The 25,102-nt window shown below is 47.5% G+C and overlaps 1 protein-coding gene across 3 annotated transcripts in view; it reads left to right on the top strand.

The window, feature by feature from the left end:
- The window catches only part of DGKG (diacylglycerol kinase gamma), a gene marked incomplete at both ends in the record, with an annotated part of 146,777 nt that overhangs the window by 91,771 nt on the left and 29,904 nt on the right, over window positions 1-25,102 (top strand). For all 3 annotated transcript variants that reach the window (XM_080919456.1, XM_080919457.1, XM_080919458.1), the window contains one exon: window positions 7,270-7,360. In XM_080919456.1, the coding sequence (XP_080775582.1) occupies window positions 7,270-7,360 (91 nt within the window). The remainder of the gene's footprint in view (window positions 1-7,269; window positions 7,361-25,102) is intronic.

Below are 25,102 nucleotides of genomic sequence, written 5' to 3' on the forward strand. Positions count from 1 at the left end.
TCTTTTTTCCCCCCTAACTCTTGGCATAAATTTTGGTTAGCTTGATTACTACATGTCCAAAGACATTTGGAGTTTGATTGTGTAGAATGCTCACAGGTATACATTCCTAGTATTTCCATGCTATGACATTTATCTTTATAACTCAGCGGTGGCCACCTGTACCTTTTTTTTTGGGGGGGGGGGGTTCTGGTTAGCTCAATTGTTTTTATGTTAATGACCTGAACTTAGTTTATTGTTTCAGCAGATTAACAATAGCATCAATAACTACGCAGAAAGTCAAATGTCTTAGTTACTTTTTTCTTTCTGTGCTAAGACCTCATGACCAAGGGAATGTTTAAAGAAAAGTTTAATTTGGGGTGTGTGGTTCCACAGGATTAGAATCTGTAAGCATCATGGTTAGATCGTGGCAGTCTCGGGACAGCAGGCGTGGTGCTGGAGCAGGCACTAAGAACTTACATCCTTATCCATAAGCAGGAGGCAGATGGCGCTAACTGGGAATGGCAGGGACTTTTGAAACCTCAAATCTCACTCCGAGGGACACTCCTCCTCCAACAAGGCCCCACTTCCCAATCCTTCCTGAAGAGTTCTACAAACTGAGGGCCAAGTGTTCAAATATATATTAGCCCATGGGGACCCTGCTCATTCAAAATGCCACACTCACAACCATTTATTTTTCTCACTGAGAAATTCTGTGAACGAGTATCAGTAACGTACAGGAATAACCTGTTGGCTAAGGTACGGTTTTCCCAATACAGGACACCCTCTTGTGTACAGTGACTGTTCCACTAAGCCTCCCAACCCAATGCTGACTGACACGGGAGGCCCAATGAGCTATTTTAGTCATGAGCTACTCAGGGAACCTGGCTATCAAAGTCTAAACCACAAGAAGGGATGCCTTCAGTTCAAGGGCTTTATTTCTAGAAATAACTGTAATGTTCTCTGTGTAGGCTTCTAAACCCAAAGATGTGTTTTCATGTTTTGACTTTTGATGACTTCAAAAGCCTGTTGCCCTCAAAACTTCCTTGATTCTCAGAAACGAGCCCCTAGAGCTCTGTGCGGCTGATGGAGCTGAGCACACGGCCCTCCTGGTACAGACGGGCATCGGCTGGCTGGGTTTCACCTGTGGGCCCTCTTGAAAACAGTCTATTCATGGTTGTCAGGATGATGACTGATTCCGGCCCTAAATCGCTGGCAACATAAAAGAACATTTTTAATTAATCTCCTTTTCCCTTCATCTGTCAAATGAAAAGACCCAACTAACTAATGTGTAATTGACGTTACTTTCTTGTAAACCGAACAGAATCCAGACAATGTGCACTAACATCAGCCATGTGTCCCTGTTGTTGTCCATCACATGGCTAAGAACCTCCTGGAGCCCAAAAGAGGACCCGAGGGAGGGGGAGGCTTCAAGAGCAGGTCCAGCCTGAGAAGAAGCCTCAGAGCCTCACGGGCCTGGAGATCAGCCCCAGGGCATGGCTAGGAATTAGTCACCTCCAGCTGCAAGGTGATTATGAGAGAGAGAGAGAGAGAGAGAGAGAGAGAGAGAGAGGGAGGGAGGGAGGGAGGGAGGGAGGGAGGGAGATGGTAGCCAAAGAAAACTCAGGAAGAGCAATGCAGAAAATGTGTTCCAGAGGTCATTAAAATGCTGTTAGTTTTCTCTTTTCCAAGACACATTGGCCACCTGTGGGGGAAAACAATCCTCTTGCCTAACCTCTAAAGCCAAAGGGGGGTGAGTCTTTCAGTAACCGAGTCTCTTGGCAATAAGAAAGGACAGTCACCAAGCACTGACTATGTATTAAACCCCTGAACAGCACTTGGCATTAGCCACAGAAGTTCCCCAACTTTGTGTGGATAGATACGAGGTACAAAGGAAGAGGAAGCTGGTGGGCAGGAAGGAGGTCAGGACCATGTTTAATAACAGACTCCTCTAACATGATCTAGGAGTTGTGTGGTGTAGGTGGCATCTCTAAAGGAAAAGAAAGAAAAGTGCCCGAGTTCTCTGGTTGGCAGAGAGAGCGGGCTGAGCCTCCTGTCTCAAACTGTGGGCTCTCTGGCATTCAGCTCCTATGGAAGGCTTTGGAAGGGGCTGTGCTCAGATGATTAAGGGAAGGAAGAAAAGGCCTGGCCAAGGAGAACCCAATCTTTGGATCCTCCTGTAGGAGACATCAAAGAAATAGTATCTGCTCCCTAGAACTATTCTAAGAATTAAAGTAGTTTTAAATTAAAAAAAGAATGTTTAAAAGAGGGGTTGAGGGTGGTTCTTCACCTGTGTGGGTCATGGTACCCTTGGGGGGGGGGTGTCAAATGACCCTGGCACAGAGGTTGCATATCAGATATTTTCAATTTATAACAGTAGAAAATTTACAGTTATAAAGTAGCAGTGAAGATCATCTTATGGCTGGGGGTTACCACAACATGAGGAAGTGTGTTAAAGGGACACAGCATCAGGGAGGTTGAGAAGCTAGAGAGCCAGCTCAGCAGGTACGAGCACTGACTGTTCTTCTACAGACCCAGCAGTCCCCAGAACCCATATGGCAGCCCACAATCATCTGTAACTCCCGTCCTCAGGGATCCAATGCCCTCTTCTGTACTCGTGGGCACTGCGTGTGCATGCTGCACGAACATACATACGGGCAAAATACTCCTACACACAAAATTAAAAATAGACAAAAGAAAAGTGTTTAGCAGACTAAAAGAATCAAGGGGCCACGGGACCAGAACACATTGACTCCAAACCCAAAGTGCCTGAGTTAACAGAGAACAGATGGGCTGTGTTAGGTTTTTAGGCACAAAAGTGTCCTATGGGCCAGTGGTCTAATGTTTGTCTCAGTGATGTTACCTGAAAATACAGAAGCTCAATGAGAACATGTATCTGCCGCTTATTAGTCTGTGACCCATTGTAGACATCTGTGGTGGTTTGAATGAGCTTGGCCATTGGGAGTGGCACTATTAGGAGGTGTGGCCTTGTTGGAGTGGGTGTGGCCTTGTTGGAGTGGGTGTGGCCTTGTTGGAGTGGGTGTGGCCTTGTTGGAGTGGGTGTGGCCTTGTTGGAGTAGGTGTGGCCTTGTTGGAGTGGGTGTGGCCTTGTTGGAGTGGGTGTGGCCTTGTTGGAGTAGGTGTGGCCTTGTTGGAGTGGGTGTGGCCTTGTTGGAGTGGGTGTGGCCTTGTTGGAGTAGGTGTGGCCTTGTTGGAGGAAGTGAGTCACAGTCAGTGTCAATATATTTTCAATGTATTTGGATGTTTGGATGGATGGGCACATGGCCCACAATCACAATCCTTTAGTTACCCTGAAGACTACCTGCAGAAAGCGTCTTAGCTACTTCTCACTCCTCAGGACTAGCTGCCAGTCCCACCCCCTACGTTTGAGCCTCTGACTCTCTGAGCGTTGGTTTACTGCCGGTGCTGAGGCCTTTGGCAAGCTCCTACACCACATCCAAACTACCCTCCAAGCCTCCAGCCAGCATCACCCCTTACAGCCCCGGTTCCCTCCCCTGGGACAGGGAGATCTTTATAAACACAAATCGAAGGGACTAAGAGAAGCCAGTTGGTAAAGTTTTTCTTCGGTAATCGTGAGGAACGGAGTTTGGATCCCCAGCCCTGCACAGGGGAGACAGAGACCGCCTGAGGCTGTGTGCACTAGCCAGTCAGTCTGGCCAAAACTGTGAACTCAGTGAGGGGCCCTGTCTCTAAACATAAGGTAAGGAACAGTTGAGAAAGGCACCTGACAGCAATTTCTTACCTCCAGACATGTGCACACACATACACAAGTACCTGCACACAACACATCCACACACCCACAACACATATACACACCCACACAACACACACAAACACACCCACACGACACATACACACCCACACAGCACATACACACACCCACACAGCACATACACACACCCACAACACATACACATACCCACACAACACACACACATACACACACACACATACACACACCCACACGGATGTGTATATAAACCATACACACAGCAGAACCCCACAGGAACCAAGTCACTGCTGTCTTCAGCCTTCAAGCCCAGACACTGGTGTGTTCAGCCTTCACGGTCCCCTCCAACTTGCCTTTCCAGCCATGACTAGCCAGCACCTTACCCCAACCCCACTTGAGTCTGTGTCCCTTTGGCACTTGCCCTGAACCACTTCCTGGGGCCATGGTTTGGATGAGGTTTGTGGTCACTGAAACTCAATTTGCAAGGCTGGAAGGCAAGCAGGGCCTTTGAGGGACCCTTGATCTTGCTTCCTCTGTCAGACCTACGCTTCCTTCATCCACGAATGCATCTCCTTCTTTTCTTCTTAGTCATACCATGGTACAGTGCAAGGCCTTCAGCTGAGCCTGTGCCCTGTTCTTGGATCTCCAGAGAAACGAACCTCTTTTCTTTATAAATTCACCAGCCCTGGGCGTTTTGTTATAGCAACAGAGATTAGATGGAGGCCCCTGGGCTTCCTCCACTGCCTGGAATGTTTGTCCTCTGTCTTCTCTGTTTCCCTGTGTTCTTCTGAACTCTACTCTAGCAACACCCCACCCCAAGATACTTGTCCTAAATGCTTCTGAAATTCTATATTTTATTTGCTGCAACTCATACTCTCTTCTCCTGTCTATGACAAAGTCAATGTGTGTCGCATTAATATTTTTAATTTCTTATCATATTAACTTGTAGAAGCATGCGGATACACACATACCAAGGTGCATGTATAAAAAGCCCGGGAGCAACTTTAGAACAACATATGGGTACCAGGAATCAAACTCTGATGGTCAGGCTTTGTGGCCAGCACAAGTGATCCACGGCTCCACCCCCATATTAACGTTGTGTTTCATGTCAAGCATGCAGTTCAGCTTTAGCATCTCAGAAGTACATTTGTCACCATGTCACAGTTTTAACCAACTGTGTGACTAGGGATTTACTAGTGACTAGGGTGGGGCCTATGACTCTAGGGGAAAAAAATGTATTAGATTAGATATGAGGGGGACACAGTTTTAGCCAATAGTCAAAACACCTGATCTAACAGATCTGACTGAGTGTTTTCCTTGCTAGCGCACATAAGTGCATACAGCCTACAGTAGCTGTGTGCCAGGCAGGTCTGTCGTTTTTGCCCTGGCAGCAGCAGCTCACAGAGAGCAGCCTCATCTCATTCATCTTCCCCACCATCCTGAGACACAGCTTGTCTTCATTTGCTGTTTTACAGCTGGGGAGGGTGGGATTAAGACGACTAAACGTGCAGCCAAAGGTCACACAGCTCCGGCGAATGGGTAATCCAGTCTCTCCTTGTTATTCCTCCTTACTGACCTAGTCTCGACCTTTTAACCTCGTTAGATCATCAAAAGAGCCACTTTGGGGCAAAAACACAGCCATGGCTTCCGGAAATTGTTATCAACACTCTAAATCTCTGGGCAATCACTTTTAGAAGCCACGATTCAGACCAGCCTGATATTTGGAAAACACTCTGGCACGGCCGGTCCCCCGCTGCTGGGAAGGGACCCTGGGGTTTAGAACCTTACGTGCTCACACTTACATGGTCTCTGGTCATCACGGCTGAAAGGTTCTGTCCTCCCATTCCTCTGAGGAGTCCACAGTCGTCAACAGTTTTCACAGCATCTGGAGCAGTATTTCTCCACCGGCCACCAGCATAATGATCATCTGGACACTTATAAAAGCACATGCTCCCAACTCTGCTCCACAGCTGTCAGAGTCTCCGAATCAAATGCTGGGAACAGCATTTCAACCTGCTCCCCGGGGGACTCCAACAGATGCTAACACCTGAGGGCAGCAACCAGCAGCATCAGCAGCTTGTGGGAGAATTCGGGGGCTGCACCCTGTGAACGACTTAACCAAGAGTCTATTTGTACAGTATCCTCGGGTGGTAGGCACATACGCATCCGTACAGACATCTGGTGATGTGGAACTGTGCTGTACCCCCCCCCCCAGTTTTTCTCCTGTTGTAGCATGCACGGGGGACCTTCTGTGACATAGTGGGGGTACAGGTGAGAACACCCCAGAACACAGGCCTCAGCCTGCCCCACACCTCATCACGTGCTACTCCAAAGACTGACGTGGCAATTGCTCAACACACCTCTGCAGTAGAGTAGCTGACAAGCGCTGACCTAAGGACTCCCCACACTGCTCAAGGGTCTTATGAAGCACAGTGCCCTCCCTTTCCTTACCCCTCACTTACCATTCAGTCTCTCGAAGACCAACAGTCGGAATGGCTGCTGCCCAGTCAACCAGATCTCAGCACTACTTACATAAACTGCTGGAGTAATGCAGAGAGCATGGCTGCCGTGCCAATGAATCAGCCACTATGCCCAGGAAGAAGCAAGAGCCTCCATCCGCCAAAGGATGCTCTTTCTCCATGGTCCACGGAGCTGAGGATTAGCAACAGCCAAGGAGGCTTCGTCTGTCTTGAGTACCTAGAAGAATGTGATTTTGTTTAATCCTTTCTTAGCAAAATCTGTCCTTCTGGAAACTGGACAGGTGCCCCCTCCCTTAGTCAGCCCCACTAATGGGGTGACAGTGGGGTGGGAGGAATGGAATACACTTCCTGCTGAGATTGAACGAACCACAGAGTGTCAGGGGTACCACCTGACTCTGAAAGCCTTCAGCCTAATAAGCATCCCACTGATTGATTTTATTCTTCTCTGTACCCATAGCCTGTACAAATGGACCTGGGAGGACAGTGGGCACTGCTTCCAAAGGACCCACTGTCAATTCTTCTCTTTCTAAGTTCATATGAACTGTCACTCCACCTCCCCCACTCAGAAAATAGACAAAGCATCACATCCTGGTTCTGATTCAGACGCTTCTAAGTCTATCCGGAGGCTGCACATCTTTTAAGTCTCAAAGGGCTTTTGGTCCTTTTGACCTTGAAGGAAGGGAGCTCTGCATGCATGTCTAAGGGACAGTAAACAGGGCATTCTGTCATTTGCCACCTCAAGCTGACTTTCCACAGGAAGCCTGCTTGAGGCAGCTCCAGAGCATAGCATGCCTTCCTTGCTCTAACGGGGGCCCTCAGGGTACAATTAACAGTTCACCCAGAGTCCATGATGTCTAAGATATGAGCAAATTTCTGAACTTTCTGACAAGAATATGTTGGTGAATTTTTCTATTCCTCGTTAAATTGATTGACAAGCATTGTAACGTAAGACCGGGGACTTCAGGAGCTCTGGGCCTCAGGGGCCAAAGAGTAGAGCTATTTCTCAGGACTGGTTCAAGTACAGACTTTGACTGAAAAATGTCTCTCTCCTTCATAATCCAGGACGAAGAACAAGCTGTGGTATTTCGAATTTGGTACCTCGGAAACCTTTGCAGCTACCTGCAAGAAACTCCATGACCACATAGAGCTGGAGGTAAGCTCCCATGTGGGAAGGATACTCAGCCCTTGCTACAGTTCCTAGAGCATCCCATACTCGGGACATATTCTCTTGAGTCTTTCAGAAATGACTCAAAGTCTAGTCTATGCCGTGTAGAGCATCCTGTCCCAGTACATCTACACAAGATCACTTGGAGGGCTTCAATTGTTGGGGGAAACCCTTCATATCTTGTGCAAATGAATCCTTGGGGTTCTGGGATCTGTACAGCCATAGTGACCCTTAACCATGCTTGTCCCTGAAAGAGGTAAAGCCAGTAAGTACCACCTAGCATGGGAGGGAAGGTGCCTGTGGGTGGACAGTTGACCCGGCATCCTTCCTCTCAGCTACTTCAAGGAGCTGACTATCGAGTGCCTGGGCCCAGTTCTGTGGGTGTGTATCCTATGCAGTAGCCCAGTTCCCTTGGAGCTGAAGAGCTCTTTTGCCACCATCTTGAACAGTTCTTTTTTTTTTTTGCACTCTCTTCTCTTTAAAAACAATATTCATTCTCCTTTTAGTTGTATTTATTTTTGTGTATATGAGTGTCTAGGCATATGTACTCATGTAAACCACATGTGTCCCTGGTGCCCATGGAGACAAGAAGAGGGTTAGAGATTCCCTGGAACTAGAGTTATGAATGGTTGTGAGCCAACAGGTGAGTGCTGGGAATTGAACCTGGGTCCGCTGCAAGAACAGTCAGTGCTCTCAGCCCCTAAGCCATCTCTCCAGCCCCTTGAACTATTTTTTACAAAAAAAAAAAAAAAAAAAAAAAAAAAACAAAAAAAAAAAAAAAAACGAGCTGTGCACTGTCAGTTTGAACTGGGCCCCTCCTTTACTCTGCTCATGCTGCTGATGCGCTGTTTTCCGAGGACGTCCAACACTTGTAGCAGCCTGCCCCCGGTGGTTTGCCTGTTGGCACCCCTTGCCTGCTTTCTGCCCCACTTCTGCAGGCTGTGCTCCTCAGGTCTTCTCACTGACTGCTAGGAGCATGCCTCTTGCCTGTTAGAGACCCAGTTTCTATGCACACCCGTGTCCTCACTTGCTGGGCTCCAGTCCATGGATTCTCTGCTAAACAATCCCACCTTCTTGTGGAATTCAGGCCTTTACACTGGAGAAAAACATATTCAGGCACGTGAGAAAATAAAAATCTCTTACCATCTGCCCCCCTTAATTTCCCTCCCCCAAAGTCTAGTCTAGAACCTTCTGTGAGAGCCATGATCCTCTACTGAGGCTGGGCCACTCCTTTGGATAGGAAAATGAAGCCTGTGGCAGAGGAAGGCCGAGCTCACGAGCTCGCGGCGAGTGTTCACAAACAAAACACAAAGCCAGGGGTTTCATAAGGCTCCGCCTGACTCATCCGAGGGCCTCTCGTTTCGGTTGCTGGGTTACTGACACCACAGTGGGAGGCACCTTTCTGCCAGTTTGGCCACAGGACAGAGGTCCAAAGGCCAAAAGCCTGTGTCTCCAGGTGATGAATGGCCGAGGCTGCCACCCACACCTGGGAGAAGCTCAGCTGCCCGCTCTCCTAATTTCCATATAAATGCTCTGCCTGGGAGCTGGAGCTGAGCCACCGAGTGTGGGAACAGATCTGTGTGCAATCTCCCTCTGCTGGGGTCTTCTTAAATATCCTACAAGTGAGGGACAGCCCTGCCTAACCATGGCCAGCTGCAGGCCCACAGCGAGTTCTTGTTCTCCCTGCAGCTGGCCTTGACACTGTGCCCAGAATACAGCAGCTCAGCTCCCCTGCCTCTTTGGCCCGCCCCTCTGGCTCCAGGCTGGCCATGCCCAACAGTCCTCTTGGGGTCCAGGACACAGCGACACTTCCTCAACCACACAGGGAGTTGGTGGCAAAAGGCAGTGGTACGCTTCAGGAGGGGTGGGCTGTCACGCTGCGGATTGCTGGGAGCTTAGAGAAGCACTTCCTGTTTTTTCTTATCTCTTCGTAATAACTCCGTTCAGCGTTTCTTCATGAGAGCAAGCTTTGGGAGTAGGGGCCAGGATGACACGTGACCGGGGGTTGATTGACAATGGATTTCTGAATCCAGAGGACAGTGGCGGGTAGTCCCAGGTGCTGCGATCAGAAGAGTCTGAAGGACAGAGGGGAGGGCTGGTGAGGATGGGGAGGTGGATCACAGATCAGAGAGAGCCTCTGGAGAAACATGAACGAGAGGTTGGCCTTCCATATACACACCACAGCCCACAGAGGAAGCACAGGATCCCCAGCTCCTGGTCAGGAGGACATCCAGACACCACGGCCCTTCACTGTGCCCTAAGCTGCAGTGGCAGGGGGTGATCCCCACCTTGTGGGAACACAAGCTGAGACTGACTTGGAGTGGAGGGAAAGGAGGGATGGGGGACAGGGTAAGTTAGTGCTTCAACTGCCTGCTGTGACACCTCAGTGCCTGATCCGATAACCCAGGGAGACAAGTGCAACTTAAAATAAGGCTCAGACATGTCCAGTACCTGGGAAGACTCCAGGTGCTCTGGACTGAGGGGAGCTTAGAGACCAGGAAATAAATGTATCCACCAGGTGTTCAAACTCAACAGCTCCTCCAGCCTCAGTGTGTCCCTCCTTCCCGGTGTGTGTGTGTGTGTGTGTGTGTGTGTACTTATATATTTGTGTACACATGTGTATAAGTCAGTGTTTGCGTGTGTATGTATATATGCATATGAGTATATGTGTTTGTGTAAATGTGTGTGCACGTACGTGCATATACATTTGTGTGAATGTATTGTATACATCTTTTTCTGTAAGCATGTATGTGGTTACGTGTGTACATAGATATACATGTATTTGTATGTATATGTGTATAATGTGTGTTCTGCTATGTGTGTGTAGTGTGTGTGTTAGTATATGTTTGCATGTGTATATGCATGTGTGCATATGTGTTTGTGTGTGTGTGTGTGTGTGTGTATGCTGGTATGTTTTGATGTGTGTGTGTGTGTGTGTGTGAAACTCCATCTCAGTTCAGGCAGCTGTAGCACTCTGCTGAGAAGTGCTAGGCACAATCCTACCTGAGGAAGGAAGGACTCAGCACAAGAAAAAGCAGAGGACTGAGTGGAAGGTCACAGAAGTTTTTCTTACATAGCACCTCATTTCTCTTAACCTACGGAACACAAGGGGTCTGTGTTCATGCTCTTAATTCAAGGATAAAGAAATCTGAAGCTTGAAGAAAAGGCTCCCTGATGCGGACCCAGGGCGGACAGTAGAGTCTGGGAAAAGCTGATAGACAGAGAGCAGGCTAGCCCCTCTGCTGGCGAGGGCCTGAATTTTCACCCCAGGCAGTGGACATTTGCAATCCCTGAGCTGTAAGCAGAGGTAGAAATTGCTGTCCTGCAAGTCCAGCTGAGTCAGAAATGCTCCAGGTTCAGTGACAGAGTCAGTCTCGGAAAGTAAGGCAGACAATGACTGTGGAGGAACAGAACAATCTCTGGCCTACATACATGCACACACATACACGTGCACATGCATATGTTCACAGGCACACATGCATGAAAAACTGCACGTACCACATGCACAAAACAATCATGACCATACACACACATGCACAGGCACAAATATGCACACAAAACTACACATGTCCCACACACATACAAAGTTGAATGGTTAACATAAAAGGCTAATTTTTATTTTTTTTTAGGTAAAGCTTTCATCAAATGGCATAGACATGACCTCTTTCTTTCAGACTGGTGGCCAGTTGAGAAGAAATAGGAAACTTGATCCCATCTCTGATGTAAAGTCCCACATGAATAGAGAGAATAGTCCACAGAACACACAAAGCTCGTTAAATGCCACTTGGCTAGTGCCGAGAAACCAGATGCAAAGAGATTCCATAAGCTACCGGAGTCAGATCCCTGTGGACCCTGTTTTAACAGCTCAGCCCAGTGCCTCAGGCAGGGAAGAGGTAACCCTTTCTCACCCCCGACACCCCCACCCCACCCGTATTCGCTGTTCACATGAGGAAACTGACTGAAATTCACAGGATTGTTCTGTATTTGGGCTCAGTGACTTACTAGTTAGATGTCCATGCCTCAGTGTCTTTACCCATGAAACAGAGGTTCAGGAAGGCAGGCTAGCTTCCAAGGACATTAGTTATGTTCTCGGGACCCGATGTTAAGTCTCACAGAATCTACAAAGCAGCCCCACTCAGAAAGTGTCCTTAATTACCTCTTTGCAGCAGGAAGGCAGGCTGAGAGACTGTTGGAGTTCACTTGAGTCTGTAGCCTGGCAGATCTGACTCAGGCTTGGGAACTTGAGAGTAGTGTGAGTCTTGTCTGCTGATTGTTTGGTATTTTGTCCATTTTGCTCTTTCAGGTAAGTTTAAAAACAGGCATGAAGCGATCTGCTTACCCACAAGGGAGCAATAATAAATATATGGCAGATGCTCTTCAGGGTGCTCCATTTAAGGGAACCCCGGAGGCCTGCATCTGAACAGGATGTTGGACAAGGTTGCTTGTCGGTGCAGCCACGGACGACTAGACCAGCCCTGTCTATGGTCATCTCTTAGAGCTACCTTCCAAGATGCCCTTTACGTTGTCCTAACCTGATTTCACCTGACTGGAGCAGTGGGGAGTGGGGTTGGAATGGGGAGCCGAATTAAGTCAGCGCCCCACCTTAGGCCAAAAGAGCCTTGCCAAGGACCTTAAAGGTTTTCAAAGTTGGGTGGGACAAAGCAGGCAGGCTTCAACTGGAGGACTCATCTTTCATTCTGGGAAATATTTCATTTTCCAGGTTAAAAATAAGAAATCCCCGATTTGTTGGTATTTAATATAATCTCTTTAAGAAAGTGTTCACAAGAAAAGGCTCTAGCCTTCACTAAAGTAGACCCAGATGGGAAGGTTGCTCAAATCTGGAAGTTGCTCAGAACAGTTACACAGAGTAGAGGGAGCACCAGGGGTATATCTGCACATCAATTACCTTCTTTTTATTAAGGATTTAGGAAAATCCAAGGAGGTATTAAGAACATAGGTTTGTTTTCTTCTCATTCAGTATTTATCAATATTGCATCGTTCCTTTAAACAGTTTTTTTATCAAAGAAATAAATTATAGGTAAAACAGAAGTCCCCACAGCCTGTCTTCTTTTTCCTTTAAAACACACACACACATACACACACACACACACACACACACACACACACACACACACACACGGGGGTCAGGGGAGAGTGACGTAAACATCACAGTGTTCGGAGATCACTTCTAGGCAAAATGCAGCTGGTTTGCTATTTGGGTGATGATTTGGTTTTGAGTTTTTGTTTTGTTTGCCATTGTTGAGTTTTGTGTTTGTATTTTAAGAGTCTTGCTATCTAGGCTGCTTAGACTGGCTTCAAAACCATAATCCCCCTGCCTCAGCCCCACCTTCCATACCATCATTCTAGGATTATAGGTCTGTGCTGTGATACACCACTGATTCCATACTTTTTAGTGCTCTCTAATGCTCCACAAGTGTTCAGTCCATTGTTGGCCATAAGGTGTAGAAGCTAGAATGAAGAAAAAGCAATCGGAATGTATGTGGTGAATCATCTGAGGGAATAGTCTGACTATGCACACTAAACTGAAAGTGTCTACGGCCCCTCTGACCCCACAGGTATCTCACCCTCTGCACCTGCAGAATGGGCTGTGCTCCAAGCTTGAGAACAGGGTGCAATGCATTCTTTATTGCAATAAAATGAAACTGACCTTGATGGTTATTATAACAGTACTTTAAAAAGACAATGTGGATTAGAATGCTAAATGCCACCGACTCGTATACTTTAACATGGCTATTGGTATATACATTTAACGTCCGTTAAAATGTTTAGGCCTCTTTCAACTAAAAATAAAAAGGGGAGTTTTCAGGGCCTTGTGTCAGCAACATCATTCAACCTAGTGGATGGCTGGGATCTTGCCTATAAAAATTCTAAATTCTCAGAATACACCTTGTGTGTGTAAAGAAGCTTCATAAAACGGCATGTAGAGCTGGGTGTGGTACACATCTTTAATCCCAGCTCGTGGGGGGCAGAGGCAGGTGAGTCTCTGAGTTCAAGGTCAGCCTGGTCTACATAGTGAGTTCCAGGACAGCCAGGGCTACACAGAGAAACCCTGACTTGAGAAGAAAAAAGAAAAGGCAAAAAGCAGGGTGGCCTAGTCTGTAATCCTAGGACTCAGAAGGCTCAGACTAGAAGATTCCTGGGGAGAGACAACATGTCTATTTATCCCAGATATCACAGCAGACTGGAGTACAGATCACACCAAAGTCAAATTTGGTGAACCAATGAGTTTTACTAGAGTTCCTTACATGAATATGGGTCCGTTCACAGGAACAGAGATGAATCAAAAACAGCTTTGTCACTAAAGCCCACCCTAGCATGGGTGACAGCTCACAAAGCTGAGAACCTGGAGCATACGACAGAGCCTCCAGAGACCAAAACAGATTGGACAATGTGCTTTCCAAGTTCCACAGTTGTTTTAAACCCCTTCGAGGCAGGTGGTCTGGTCTCAGAGTCTTTACAACATTGGCTCTGCCAATCTGACAAGAATAGACAACCTGGTCAGTTTCAGGAACTTCCTGAAGCTGCTTTGAGTTGTTTACCTTATTATTTATAGAGCTTCCCTGTGGGGTAGAATGTTTCAAGCTCAGAAGAAACTGTTACACAATAGTAAGAGCCTTTACTCCCTGACTCACCTTGTCAAGCTCACCAATGCCATTAGTACTCAAAGACTTCATATTCAAAGACTTCGCAGATAGCTTGATCAAGTTCAATCATCCAATGTGAAAAGAAAGGAAGGAAGGAAGGAAAGAGGAGGGAGGGGGGAAAGGAGGGAGAGAGGGAAGGAGGGAGGGAGAGAAAGCACCATGGATGACTCTCCTGGACCAAGTGGATATTATCTGATCTTACCTGGCTCACCCCCTCCTCCTGCCCCCCCTCCTGGCCCCCCCCCCCCCCCCCCCCCCGGCTGTTTTGCACACCCTTAATTTTGAAGGGAAGAAATTTTGAAACAACTTTGTTCTCCTCTGGCGTGGCGTGAACTTTGTTAACCTTTCAGAGCATGTGGCAAGTAAGTGGGACAGGCTATCCCGCCCACCCAACCAGAGTAAATCAAATGGCCGCATCTTCATGGGAGAAGGAAGTAAGAAGAGAAAACTGCTACAAGTAAAGCCAGGGCATCTTGGGGTGAGAGGCTCCTGGTGAGTTTCCTTCCTCAGTCAAGCCAATAGCACCATGTGTCAGGAGCCACAGTGCAGCCTCTTTAGGGCAGTCTGGCCACTTCAGGCCCACCCATCAGGTCTCTCAGCCAATCTACTAGTTCTCAGTGATCTAGTTGAACCTTCCCTTGGTTTCTTAACTGCTTTCTCCTAAAATGTGTGCCACTCTTAACTGACTTCAAATGTCAAAGTGACAATCAGAAAACACTGAGAGGCAAAAAAAAAAAAAAAAGAAGAAGAAGAAGAAAAATATGCAACAACCTCACCAAGCAGGTGCTAAGGGTGCTGGGCCTCCTTTAATCCATGATATTGTGAAGCCTCTTGAGGACTTGTAGTTTATTCTGTGGCCCTGTTTAATGTCCATCTTCAAACATGGCACCATGATGCCTGCCTCCCTACCGTTTCCTGAGTGCATTGACCACGAGTCTCCTCATGGACTCAACATTGTTCCGCTGACTCAGGACAAACTCTTTTTGCTAATTTTCCTTGTGAAATCCCATTGTTTGCTTTCAGATCTGATGCAACTTCTCTCCCTCAAGTGACCCTCTTCTTTCATTTCCTGCTAGCGTGCAGCCTGCAGTCCGGTTGAGCCTGTTGTCTGTATGTTTTTACTTTTTTGTTCTCTCCTGTTGCCTTTGTTTTCTTGTGAATTGCTTTGATTTTCCTTTGTCTTCAGATTCCTGACAATACTGTACTTTTTGTCTTTCAAGTACTTGGGAATGACTTTTAAAGTTTAAACCTTGTGCCTACATTTTTTTTTTTCAAATAAACGGCTGATGGTATGTAGTGTGTCGGATAGGTTGGTCCTGGGAAGACTTAGAGGACTGAGGCAGAAGTCCCATCACTGACATTCTGGGTAAAAGCCCTGTCCCCAGCAAATTTCTGGACGACTCTGTCAGATAACCTCTGCTTCCAGAGAGCTTAGCTTTATGGCTGCCCTTGATTAAAAAATAACAATAACTTCCCCCAAGCAGTGTATCTTTCAAGGTAAGATGTTGAGAAAGCAGTGAGGTGCTGTGTGTAGAAAATGTATTAGGCTCCTTAGATATCCCAGAATACTGAAGAGTCTTTGCTCTTTCTTATTATACTACATGATTCAAGCACTTCAGGGAAGAAAAATATTCTAATCCTCCCCCCCTACTTTGCTTGACTGCCAAAGAATACAATATACAAATATGACTTATGAGCTGCAGAAGAGAAATCTGTATTTCTATGGCCAGTGAAGTTCTAGAAGGAAAAAAATTGACTCTAATGAAGGGCAGAGACTCTGACCCAGAATTGACTAAATGTTCTTATACACAGATACCTCACATCAATTAGAATCTGCATATCCAAGCATTTCCATACAGTGTCATATTTAACCTTCATAACAATCCTATATCCCGTGTATTATCCTCATTATTTCCATAAAGTCTCAGGAAAATATATGCACTCATCATTAAATGCACAGAGGTCTGTGCCTTTAGATCATAGCAGAGGAAGGTGGCTCTGTGTGAGTTGGAGGCCAGCACAACGCACAGAGCAAGTTCCAGGCCAGCCAAGGCTACACAGTGAGACCCTTCCTTAAAGTGAAATAAATACTCTAAGACCAGGTGAGTTTCACACCTTGGTCTGCAATGCCAGCCACATGTCCCCCACAATGCCAGGATACCCACAGAGGTACAGCTCTGCAGAACACTTCTGCTGCCCACCTAATGGGCATGGGTATTTAGTTGACAGGCCAACTCCCCTTTGGGGCTTGATGTGTGCATTGGACAGTGAGCTTTCTGAAGCAAAGACTTTCTTTTCATCTGACGGTCATAGAGCCAGCAAGGGGCCTAAAAAGGAATTAATTTCTCAGTAGTGATTTGTTGACAGTAAAGTTGAGTGAAAGTGTGAAAACCTCATATTCGTTGTGAACACTAGTAAAAATGACCAGCGACCCCCTGAAGTCACACTTTTTTTTTTTTTTTTTTTTTGTTGGCAGCCACTAGAATCAAAGGGAGCCACCTGCGCCATTGGTAGCACAGATCGGGAGACGAGGGCAGAGCTAACAGCCTGGCACTCGGAGAGTGGGAAAATATCCTACACACCTCTCTGGTCAACTGGGAACCAGGACAGGAAATGCCAGGGCTCGCCCACCTCTTTCCCACCGAGCTGAGTTAAAACCTTGACTGGGCAGTGCCAGTATGGCAGTGGGGGTGCTGGGCAATGACCCTGCAAGGCAGACGAGAGGGCCTCCATTCTGAGTCCTGCTGGTTGCCCAGAGGCCTACCTGCCCTGGAGCCCTGCCAGGTCCTACAGCTGCCAGTCCTGTTCTGCTTAATGTGGTGGGGCTCTCGGGGAAAACCCCCTCCCATTGACCCCAGCTCTCCAGAGAGGCTGAATGGCTTGCTAACTCTGTATCCACAGCAAGAAAGCCCCAAAACAACAAAGGTTTACTAAGCTTGGGGAGGTGGAACTGTGGAGAGGAAACAGCTTTGCCTGCCGTTCTGAGGCAACCCAGCCACCATGAGCTCTGAGAAACAGCAGTTTTGTTTGTAAACTGGCAACCAATGCCGCTCGATCCTGGATACGAACTTGAGCCCCCCACCCCCACCCCAGCTGCAACACTCCACTTCCAGCCTCTCTGCCAATATCCCTTCCAGCTGCCCCTGTCAAAGGCACCATTGTGCCCTCCTGGCATAGCAACCGAGTAAGGCTAAAGAGGAAGAAAACATTTTCTGCCCATGAGATGTTCCTAAGCAGGTTGTGTGTGCATAGCTTCAACGCCACATTCCTTGAGCCCACACAAATTCACCAGAACTTCATCATCCCTGTCACAGATGGCGGCTGACTTTGCAGGCTAGCCTAGCCCACCACAGCTAGCCGTCAGAGAATGTGGAACACACAGCTGGGATGGCAAGGCTGTGCATAAAGAGAGATCAGGATAACATTTTTCAAAACAGCACACAGTAGCCTGCCAGAGGAAATTCTGAACTTCCAGTCTCTGAACTGGAAGGCATTTTGTTTAAACTAACACACTCAACGAAAGAGTCATTCTAGCACATTCTAATAAGTGAGGCTCTTACCCCCTTCTTGATTATTGGAAGGGTAGGGAGCCCCCCAAAAGCCTTCATGACTAGGTAAGGTGAACTTTCAGAACATTCTTCCTAGTACTGAACTAGAGTTACATCCTGGTCCTTACTATTGCTTCCCTAGTTGGCACTGGACACATTGGTTGAAACAAAATAAATACACAGTAACTGTGGATGCAGGAGAGATGTTTCCATTGCAGGCATCTTATCGTCCTTCTCACTCCTTTCATAGGGCTAGGGATGTATCTTTTACATAGTATCACATTACAAAGTATCACATTAATTTACAATGAGCTATACATTCCTAGTTCCTATATACCTCCACATATAGAGCCATAACTCTCCTGACTACTTTTTAAAAAGATTTATTTTATTTGTATCTGTTTTCTTTTTCTTTTTGTTTTTTTGTTTCTGTTTTTGTTTTTGCCTGCATGTTTGTATGTGTACCATATGTGTGCAGTATTCCTGGAGGCCAGAAGAGGGTGTCAGTTCCTGGGAACTGGAGTTGCAGACAGTCGTGAGTTGCTATATGGGTGCAGGGAACCGGACCCAGGTCCCTCTATAAGAACATCAAGTGCTCTTAAGCACAGAGCTATCTCTCCAGCCTCTCCTGACTACTCCTGCCTCACAGGCAACCAGGCACAGCACTAACAGATGTCTTTTATGTGTTCTTTACATTGGTCTGGCTTCTTGATCTTGCCACTTGTCTCTCACACAGAAGACGGGGGGGGGGGGGGCGTGGGAAGACGAGCACTGAACAGAAGGCCGAAAAAGAAAGCCCTCCTTAGCTTCACCAAGTCAGTGGATGCTCATCTGCATAAGGAGCATAGAACACTGACGCTGTGGAGTTAAAAGGATTCGATTTAAAGCATATGACGAGTCTGTTTCATGAGGTGCTAAAAGTTATGCCGTTATCTTAGTACCCACTACAGACAACAGCTCCTAAAGTCACATCCAATAGCCTCTCTGAACACAGGGCAAGCCTTTGCCTGTACCGTTTACCTACATGCCAGACCCAGTTTCGTACGGAGACAGATAGACCGCCTTCCCAGGACAGCTCTCTCCACTTAGTACCTTCCCTTAAGATACATATCAGACATTAACTCTGGAAGAATTCACTCTCGTTCCTCTCTAGGGAAAACAAATACCGTGATTTCCCTGGCTACTTTTCTTACACTCACAGTACATTCACCAAACCTGCGGATAGAAAGGTCTAGGCGTCCTTTTTGGTCTTGTAGCCTCTAGCCAGCAGTGCATCTTAGCCAGCCTGCTTGCTGGCCCATCTCTTCCCAGCTCTCCTCTCGGCTGATGCAGCTGTATCTTGAGATTGACTGTAAATCGGAGTGTTTATTCCTGAGAATACACCGGTTGCTCTTTGTTTTCTGTTTTCCTGGAGACCTTGCTGGTGAGCAGTTAGCCGTGACCTGAGAAATCACCTGGGGGACTGGGTCCTGTCTTAGTCTCCTTCCATCTCTGCGTCTAGAGGAAAGTAAGTTCTTGACTCTTCTTGATGAACGATTGAGTGCCTCTGTCTCATCGAAGGAGCTTCCCATGTCTCTTCCTGTTGGAGTTTGGGGTGTGAGGTGTGGGACTTTAGCCATGGTCAGAGGATTACTTCCAGCAGACCCGGGTTAACATTTGAATCTCTGCCCTGGTCATTTGAGTCTACCTTACCTGGTCACCCGCCACTACATTCACAAGAGAGGTTGGGCAGCTAAATCTAGGATGGAGATTTTTGCTGGTGTTCTTCATGGAACAGCTTGTTTTCCATTTTAGGGATTTTTCCCACAAGTACTTTGGTTTCAGTTCTTGAGTACCCCATGTGTGGTTCCGTGAAGAACACAGAGCTGTGTGGGACACTGTCCTTACCTTCCGCTGAGCTTCATGTCTCCTGCGAGACGTGTGGAATAATACACACCACACCCACGGGGGAGTCGAACAAACCAAGCTCCGAGAAGTGGAGCGTTGTTTACCTGTGAGGCACCTGGAACAGTTTTGAGGAGCTGCTGTATCGCAGGCAGGTTGGGATTTACCAGCCATCAAAGGGCAGTTTGGACCATGTGTGGCAGAAACTAAAGTAAACAGGCTTCAACTCTTTGCCCACACAGAGCAATTCAGTCTCTCTAACGGGCAGTTACTAGGGCCCAGCTAATTATCAGCCTTACCTACTATCTTCTTTCCAAACCAGAGAAGACAGACCAGACAGGGGCCAGCCTTCCCCAGAACCCTAACATACCATCTAGACCGCCAAGCCAATTTCAACCCTGCCTGCCCCTCCCTGCTTTCTCCCGGGTTCTGTAAGACTTGGAACTACCCAGCAAGGTTGGATGGAGCTGTCTCATCGTCTGATGCTTGTTGGTGTCCCGTTTTCACCAAAAAAGAAAAAAGAAAGAAAAAAAGGTTGCCCAGGGGAAGGGTTGCCCAGGGGGAGGGTTGCCCAGGGGGAGGGTTGCCTAGGGTCAACCTAACCCCTGCCCTTCAGGCTTGGTCTGAAACTCTGACATGGAGCCCAGGCATCAAAACCTCCCCGCAGCCATCAGAGCCAAAGGTGAGGGCGTGGTCCACCTCCACCTCAGTTCCCTCCCTGGACACTATATTTGAAAAACCTTTCCTATGTTTTTTTTTTTATTTCTCCCTCAGCAGGAGAGCTACTTCCTGAATTTTATCACTCACTAGGGAAATCATCCTCAGACTCTGTCTCCAAAAAAGAAAAAGTACAAGAAATGTATAGTTCCAAAGAAACCCAAGAGATGTATCAGCAAAACATAGTAATGCTTTTAGAAAACCAGTAGTTTGGAGAAAAAGGAGGGGGCTATTAAGAAAGTTAAGGAATTATGATTGTCATTAAGGAGTGGTGACATTGCATTTAATTTATAAGCCGTTATTGTTTAAAGATAAATATCATTTACGTATGAGAAGAGAAAATCTAGGTTTGCTGCAAGACTGTTCAACGTGTGAGTGGACCCTCGATCAAGGCTGGTTGCCAGATCGACCTGCTTTGCTGGGTCTCCTATTTCTCTACTTTTCTGTGTTTTTAGAAATAACCATAATGAAAGTTTAAAACAAAGGAAAAAAGGGAGGGCGCATCAGAATAGGGTTAAGGGAACTGGAGAGGAGCCAGAAGCTGAGAACCCTTCAGAGCCCCCAGAGAGCTCCACCTCCTTGCTCAGAAGCAGACCCAGCCTAGTGATGGGTGGAGCTTCAATACAAAACAATCTTCCTCCAAACCAGAGAAAATCTGTCTGCGGGTGGTGTGGAGAATTCAGGTTAGGGATAACGCAGTCTAAAAACCGAAACAGGTCGTCAAATAAAATAGACTCTTTCCCCGGGGACACGCAGAAAAGGGCACAGTAGAGCTGTAACCCACTCTCCACCTTTTCAGGTCAGAGGAGAGGAAGGGTCTGCTGAAAGGTGCGTGATGCTCTGCCTCAGTCCCCTGTAATGCTGTCGATCCCCCCTCAGTGAAGACAGAGAGATGGGAGAGTCTAGGTTCAGCCTAGAGAGCCAAATCATCAGGCTGGGGGGCAGGTGAAGTCGGGCGCCTAGCATTTGCTTATGAAGACCTGTGGCCTCTCAACCTAGTCTCTAGTTACCTACAGAAAGATTCTCCTGCCAAAAGAACTATCCCCTCTCTGAAGAAGCCAGAACTATGGGTGCTGGGGCCGCCTTGGACTGCAGCCAACAACCGGAGCCTGGATATGCCCAGGGGAGGGAGCCTGGCGGGCTTCGATGGCCCCTGCACCTGGCAGCAACTCCCACGAAGGACGATCTGGAGTGTTTGTGTGCCCTTAGGCTTCAGCTGAGCCTCATGCCTGGCGGTAAATGCCTGGGTGGGTGCAGCTCAACCGCCTTTCAGAATAGAGCCTGCCAGCGCCAGCCCCAGCCTAGCTCAGGGCTCCAGGATCTCCCTGGAGCCTCCGCCCCCCCCTCCCCCAAGAAGGAGCCAGATGACGTCATGGAACACTTGGAGGATTTAGCTCGGGAGCAGGCCTTTGCCAGTGTTCCAGTTAGGCCTACAATGCTCCATTCCTGGCTCCACTTTTCCGAGACTCAGCACAGCAAGCCTTACGTCTTAGGGAGTTCCAAAGGAAATCAGAGAAGGTGTCCAGAGAAGCGCTAAACTGCTCCAGCCAAACTGGGAGCGGGGTCCTGACCTGGGGAGGGGACTCTTTCTGGCACAGGAGATGGAGGTGGGACTCAAATCATGCAAGAGTCACTCCCACCCCCATCTTCCAGACTACTTGGAGCACAGAGAGAGTAAGGACCAACCCAGACTTCCACAGCAGTCTCACCAGGACAGAGACCTCAGGGTTCTCTCTCCTCTACTACCGGCCCCAGTTTACACCAGATGGATGCAGACCATCCATCAAGAGCAGACAGAGGAGGACTGTTTTCTAGGAGGAAGCAACAGTTACTAAGTTAACACTCCTAGCTCCTTATGGCTACAGAGAGACAGGACACTTAAAACTGGAGGAAAGGAGGAAAGGTGACTGTGGACTGCAGTCTGTCAGCGAGAGTGCTGGTGCTACACTTCTTTGGGCTGTGTGGGTGGTTGTTTTTTAAAACAAATCTGGCCTAGAGACAGGATCTAATAACACTGTCTAAGCCTTTATGAGGTAGGACGGCAGTGAAAGATCCAATTATTCAGACAACAGTTGCTGAATTTTCTGTAAGCCCAGCATCAACTTCGCTGCCCCGTCTCTAGAGTGGAATCCGGTATCCAGGGCCTGCTTTGGCAACCTACACCTGCATCTGTGCAGTGCCGTGTCCTGTGACCTTGAGCCAGGGCCTTCACCATCTGCTGTGGTAGCAATGGTGTCTCTCTCAACACCAGGCTTCTCAGAAACAAGGTAAACAAAGGCAGTTTAGTGCCCCGGAAGTCTGGCTAGGGGTAGCTGTGACTAGCATTATTTTTCAGAGGGGAGAGCTATTCCAATCAACAGTGAATAAATTGAGGTGCTGTGGAAGTCACTCCAACCAGGAAGGGAAGTAGCCACGTGATCTTGGAAGAGATACTGGAGAGGGGACAATTCCAGGCTCGAAGCAGAGGAAAACTCATTTTGAAGTGCAGGGGAAAAAAATTGGCACAGTGACTCAGAGCCTAAATTCCTAATTAGTAGTTGCATAAGAAGGTTGGACCAGTGAAAAGACATTCCAAGATGAACTCCTAACAGATCATGAAACACGCTGAGAAGGAAAGACGAAAGGGGGTCTCGTCTTGAAGTCTCTGTGACAGCAACAAGGAGACCAGGGTGAGCCTAGGTGTTAAGGGGACTGTTCACAGACACGAAGGCAGCATGCAGCCACGTCCCGGAGTAACTGCACAAAGAACACCTCTAAGCCTGGCTCTGGGAAGACTGATTCTGAGGAGAGTGTTAGATGATGTTTGAAGCAGAAAAACAGAGTACAGAATGAAACATGGGAAGTGTAGTTCAGTAGGGCGCTGCCATTCTAGAAATGGTCTTGTCTTCTGTCTCTGCCACATGACACGAATTTGAGGCTCCTGGGAAGAAGAGCCCTCAATAGAGAAATTGCCTCCATCAGATTGGCCTATGGGCATATCTCTGGGGTATTGTCTGGACCGATGGTTGCTGTAGGAGGACCCAGAGCTTTGTGGGTGATATCAGCCCTATGAAGATGGTCCGAGCTGTATAAGAAGGCAGGCTGAGCAAGCCACGGGAAGCAAGCCAGCAAGCTGCACCCTTCTGTGGCCTTCAGTTCAGTTCCTACTTCCAGGTTTCTGACTTGACTTCCTGCCCTGAATCCCCCTGTGATGGACTATGACTTGGATGTGTAGGCCAAGTAAACCCTTTCCTCCCTGACTTGGTTTTAGTCAGTGTTCATCATAGCAACAAAAAGCAAACAAGGACAGGTCTCAAATTAAAAATGGGGAAACAGATGCTAAAGTCACCGCCATGTCTAAGGAGCGAGCAATTGACAACTCACAGGCCTTGGAAAATTCACAGCCATTTGAGTCCAAGTTGTTGGAAGCCTTCTAAGTATAATTCAGAAGTCACTTGGGTAAATCTAGAATACAGGAGATTCTATCCAACAAAGGTAAAGAGACAAATATGACCCATTTTCCCAGAGATAAAAGGATATACCATGAAAACTACATATTGGGGTACTTCTGTCTAATCTCTGGAAACTAGAATTGATGATTGGCAACCGTGGGTGGCATAGTTGACTAAAGATAGAATCTTTTATGATTTTTATGACTTTCGTGGTAAAGGTTGACCGGACACTTAGCAGACTCTCTTCTGTTTCGGTGGGAGGAACACGGCGTGGAGGTGAAGGTCTGTAGACCTGCATTTCTATCTTGCTCCACCATTCAGAGATGAGACGCCCACAAGGAAGTTGCTTCACAGGGCCTCCTTTATGAAAGGTGGGGGCAGGTTCTCTTCGGCCCATGTCATCTCGGAGCTCTGCGATTCCGTCTCAACATTCATATGCAGTGGTAGGGACAGGGTCCTGAAGACCCTGCATCAGTAAATGCCCCGCCTCACGCTAAGGTTACAACCGCACCACGTGTGCTGCGTTAAAGTGACCACGGAGACTTGATCCCTGGTTTTGCCATGACTTGACTTCCAGAGATGAAGGCCACAGACTCCATCTGAATAGACTGGAGGAGGCTTGATCCAAGAGCCAGAGTAAATAAATAAGTAAGTAAATAAATAAAATGTAAAGTCCCGCTTCTAAGCTATATTTTCCAACCCTACAGAAGGTCAAGGGAGAGAAACACATTGTAAGAAGAAGGTCAGGGTGACTGAGTGACGTTTTATCGTGGGAACGGTTAGCTTCAAACAAAAGAGCTGTTTTTTATGGGTGCTTTGTACGTGTCTTATGAACATGAGGATGTGACAGAAATACTGGTGTGATTTCCACCTGCCCCACCAAACAGGTCACCACCGTTGTTTCTGGTGTCAGGGACAGTGTCAGTTAGGCAGGGGATAAGTTGTGGTGTGTACAAAACAGAACAGTCAAAAGGAGGTCAGAGCAGAGGCCACACTCAGGCCAGAGGCTGCACAGCCAGGTGAGCGGTAGGAAGGGAAGGTCCTTGAGTCTGAGAAGTCTGGACTGCTACTGTTACCTTGAAATCTGTGCTTTCTGTCTGTATGTTGTGTGTGCCCAATTAAAAGAACTTTCAAAGGATCCAGGCTCCCCAGTGGAGAAATGAGTTCCCAGTTATCAGAAAAGCTCTCTGTATTCTTGTCCTGTGGTTGGAAAACAAGTCAGAGGCGACCACACTGATTAGAACTTCAAAGAAATCGGTCGGGGGTGAGGGGAGTCGCTGTGGACAACTCTCTCTCATCCTCCTCTGGTGAAGACTTGGAAAGTTTGATTTCTGCGAATTTTAGGCCATTTTCTGTCGTTTCTGAATACCACAAGCTGGCTAAACAATAAGTAACAAAAATTTGGTCCTCACAACGATTCAGGACCAAGGGTCAAGGGGCTGCATGCTGTGGGGCTTTTCCCCCTGGAGTCCTGCAGTCTGCAGG

This window comes from Micromys minutus (assembly GCF_963924665.1).
Source record: "Micromys minutus genome assembly, chromosome: 7".
NCBI lineage: Eukaryota > Metazoa > Chordata > Mammalia > Rodentia > Muridae > Micromys > Micromys minutus.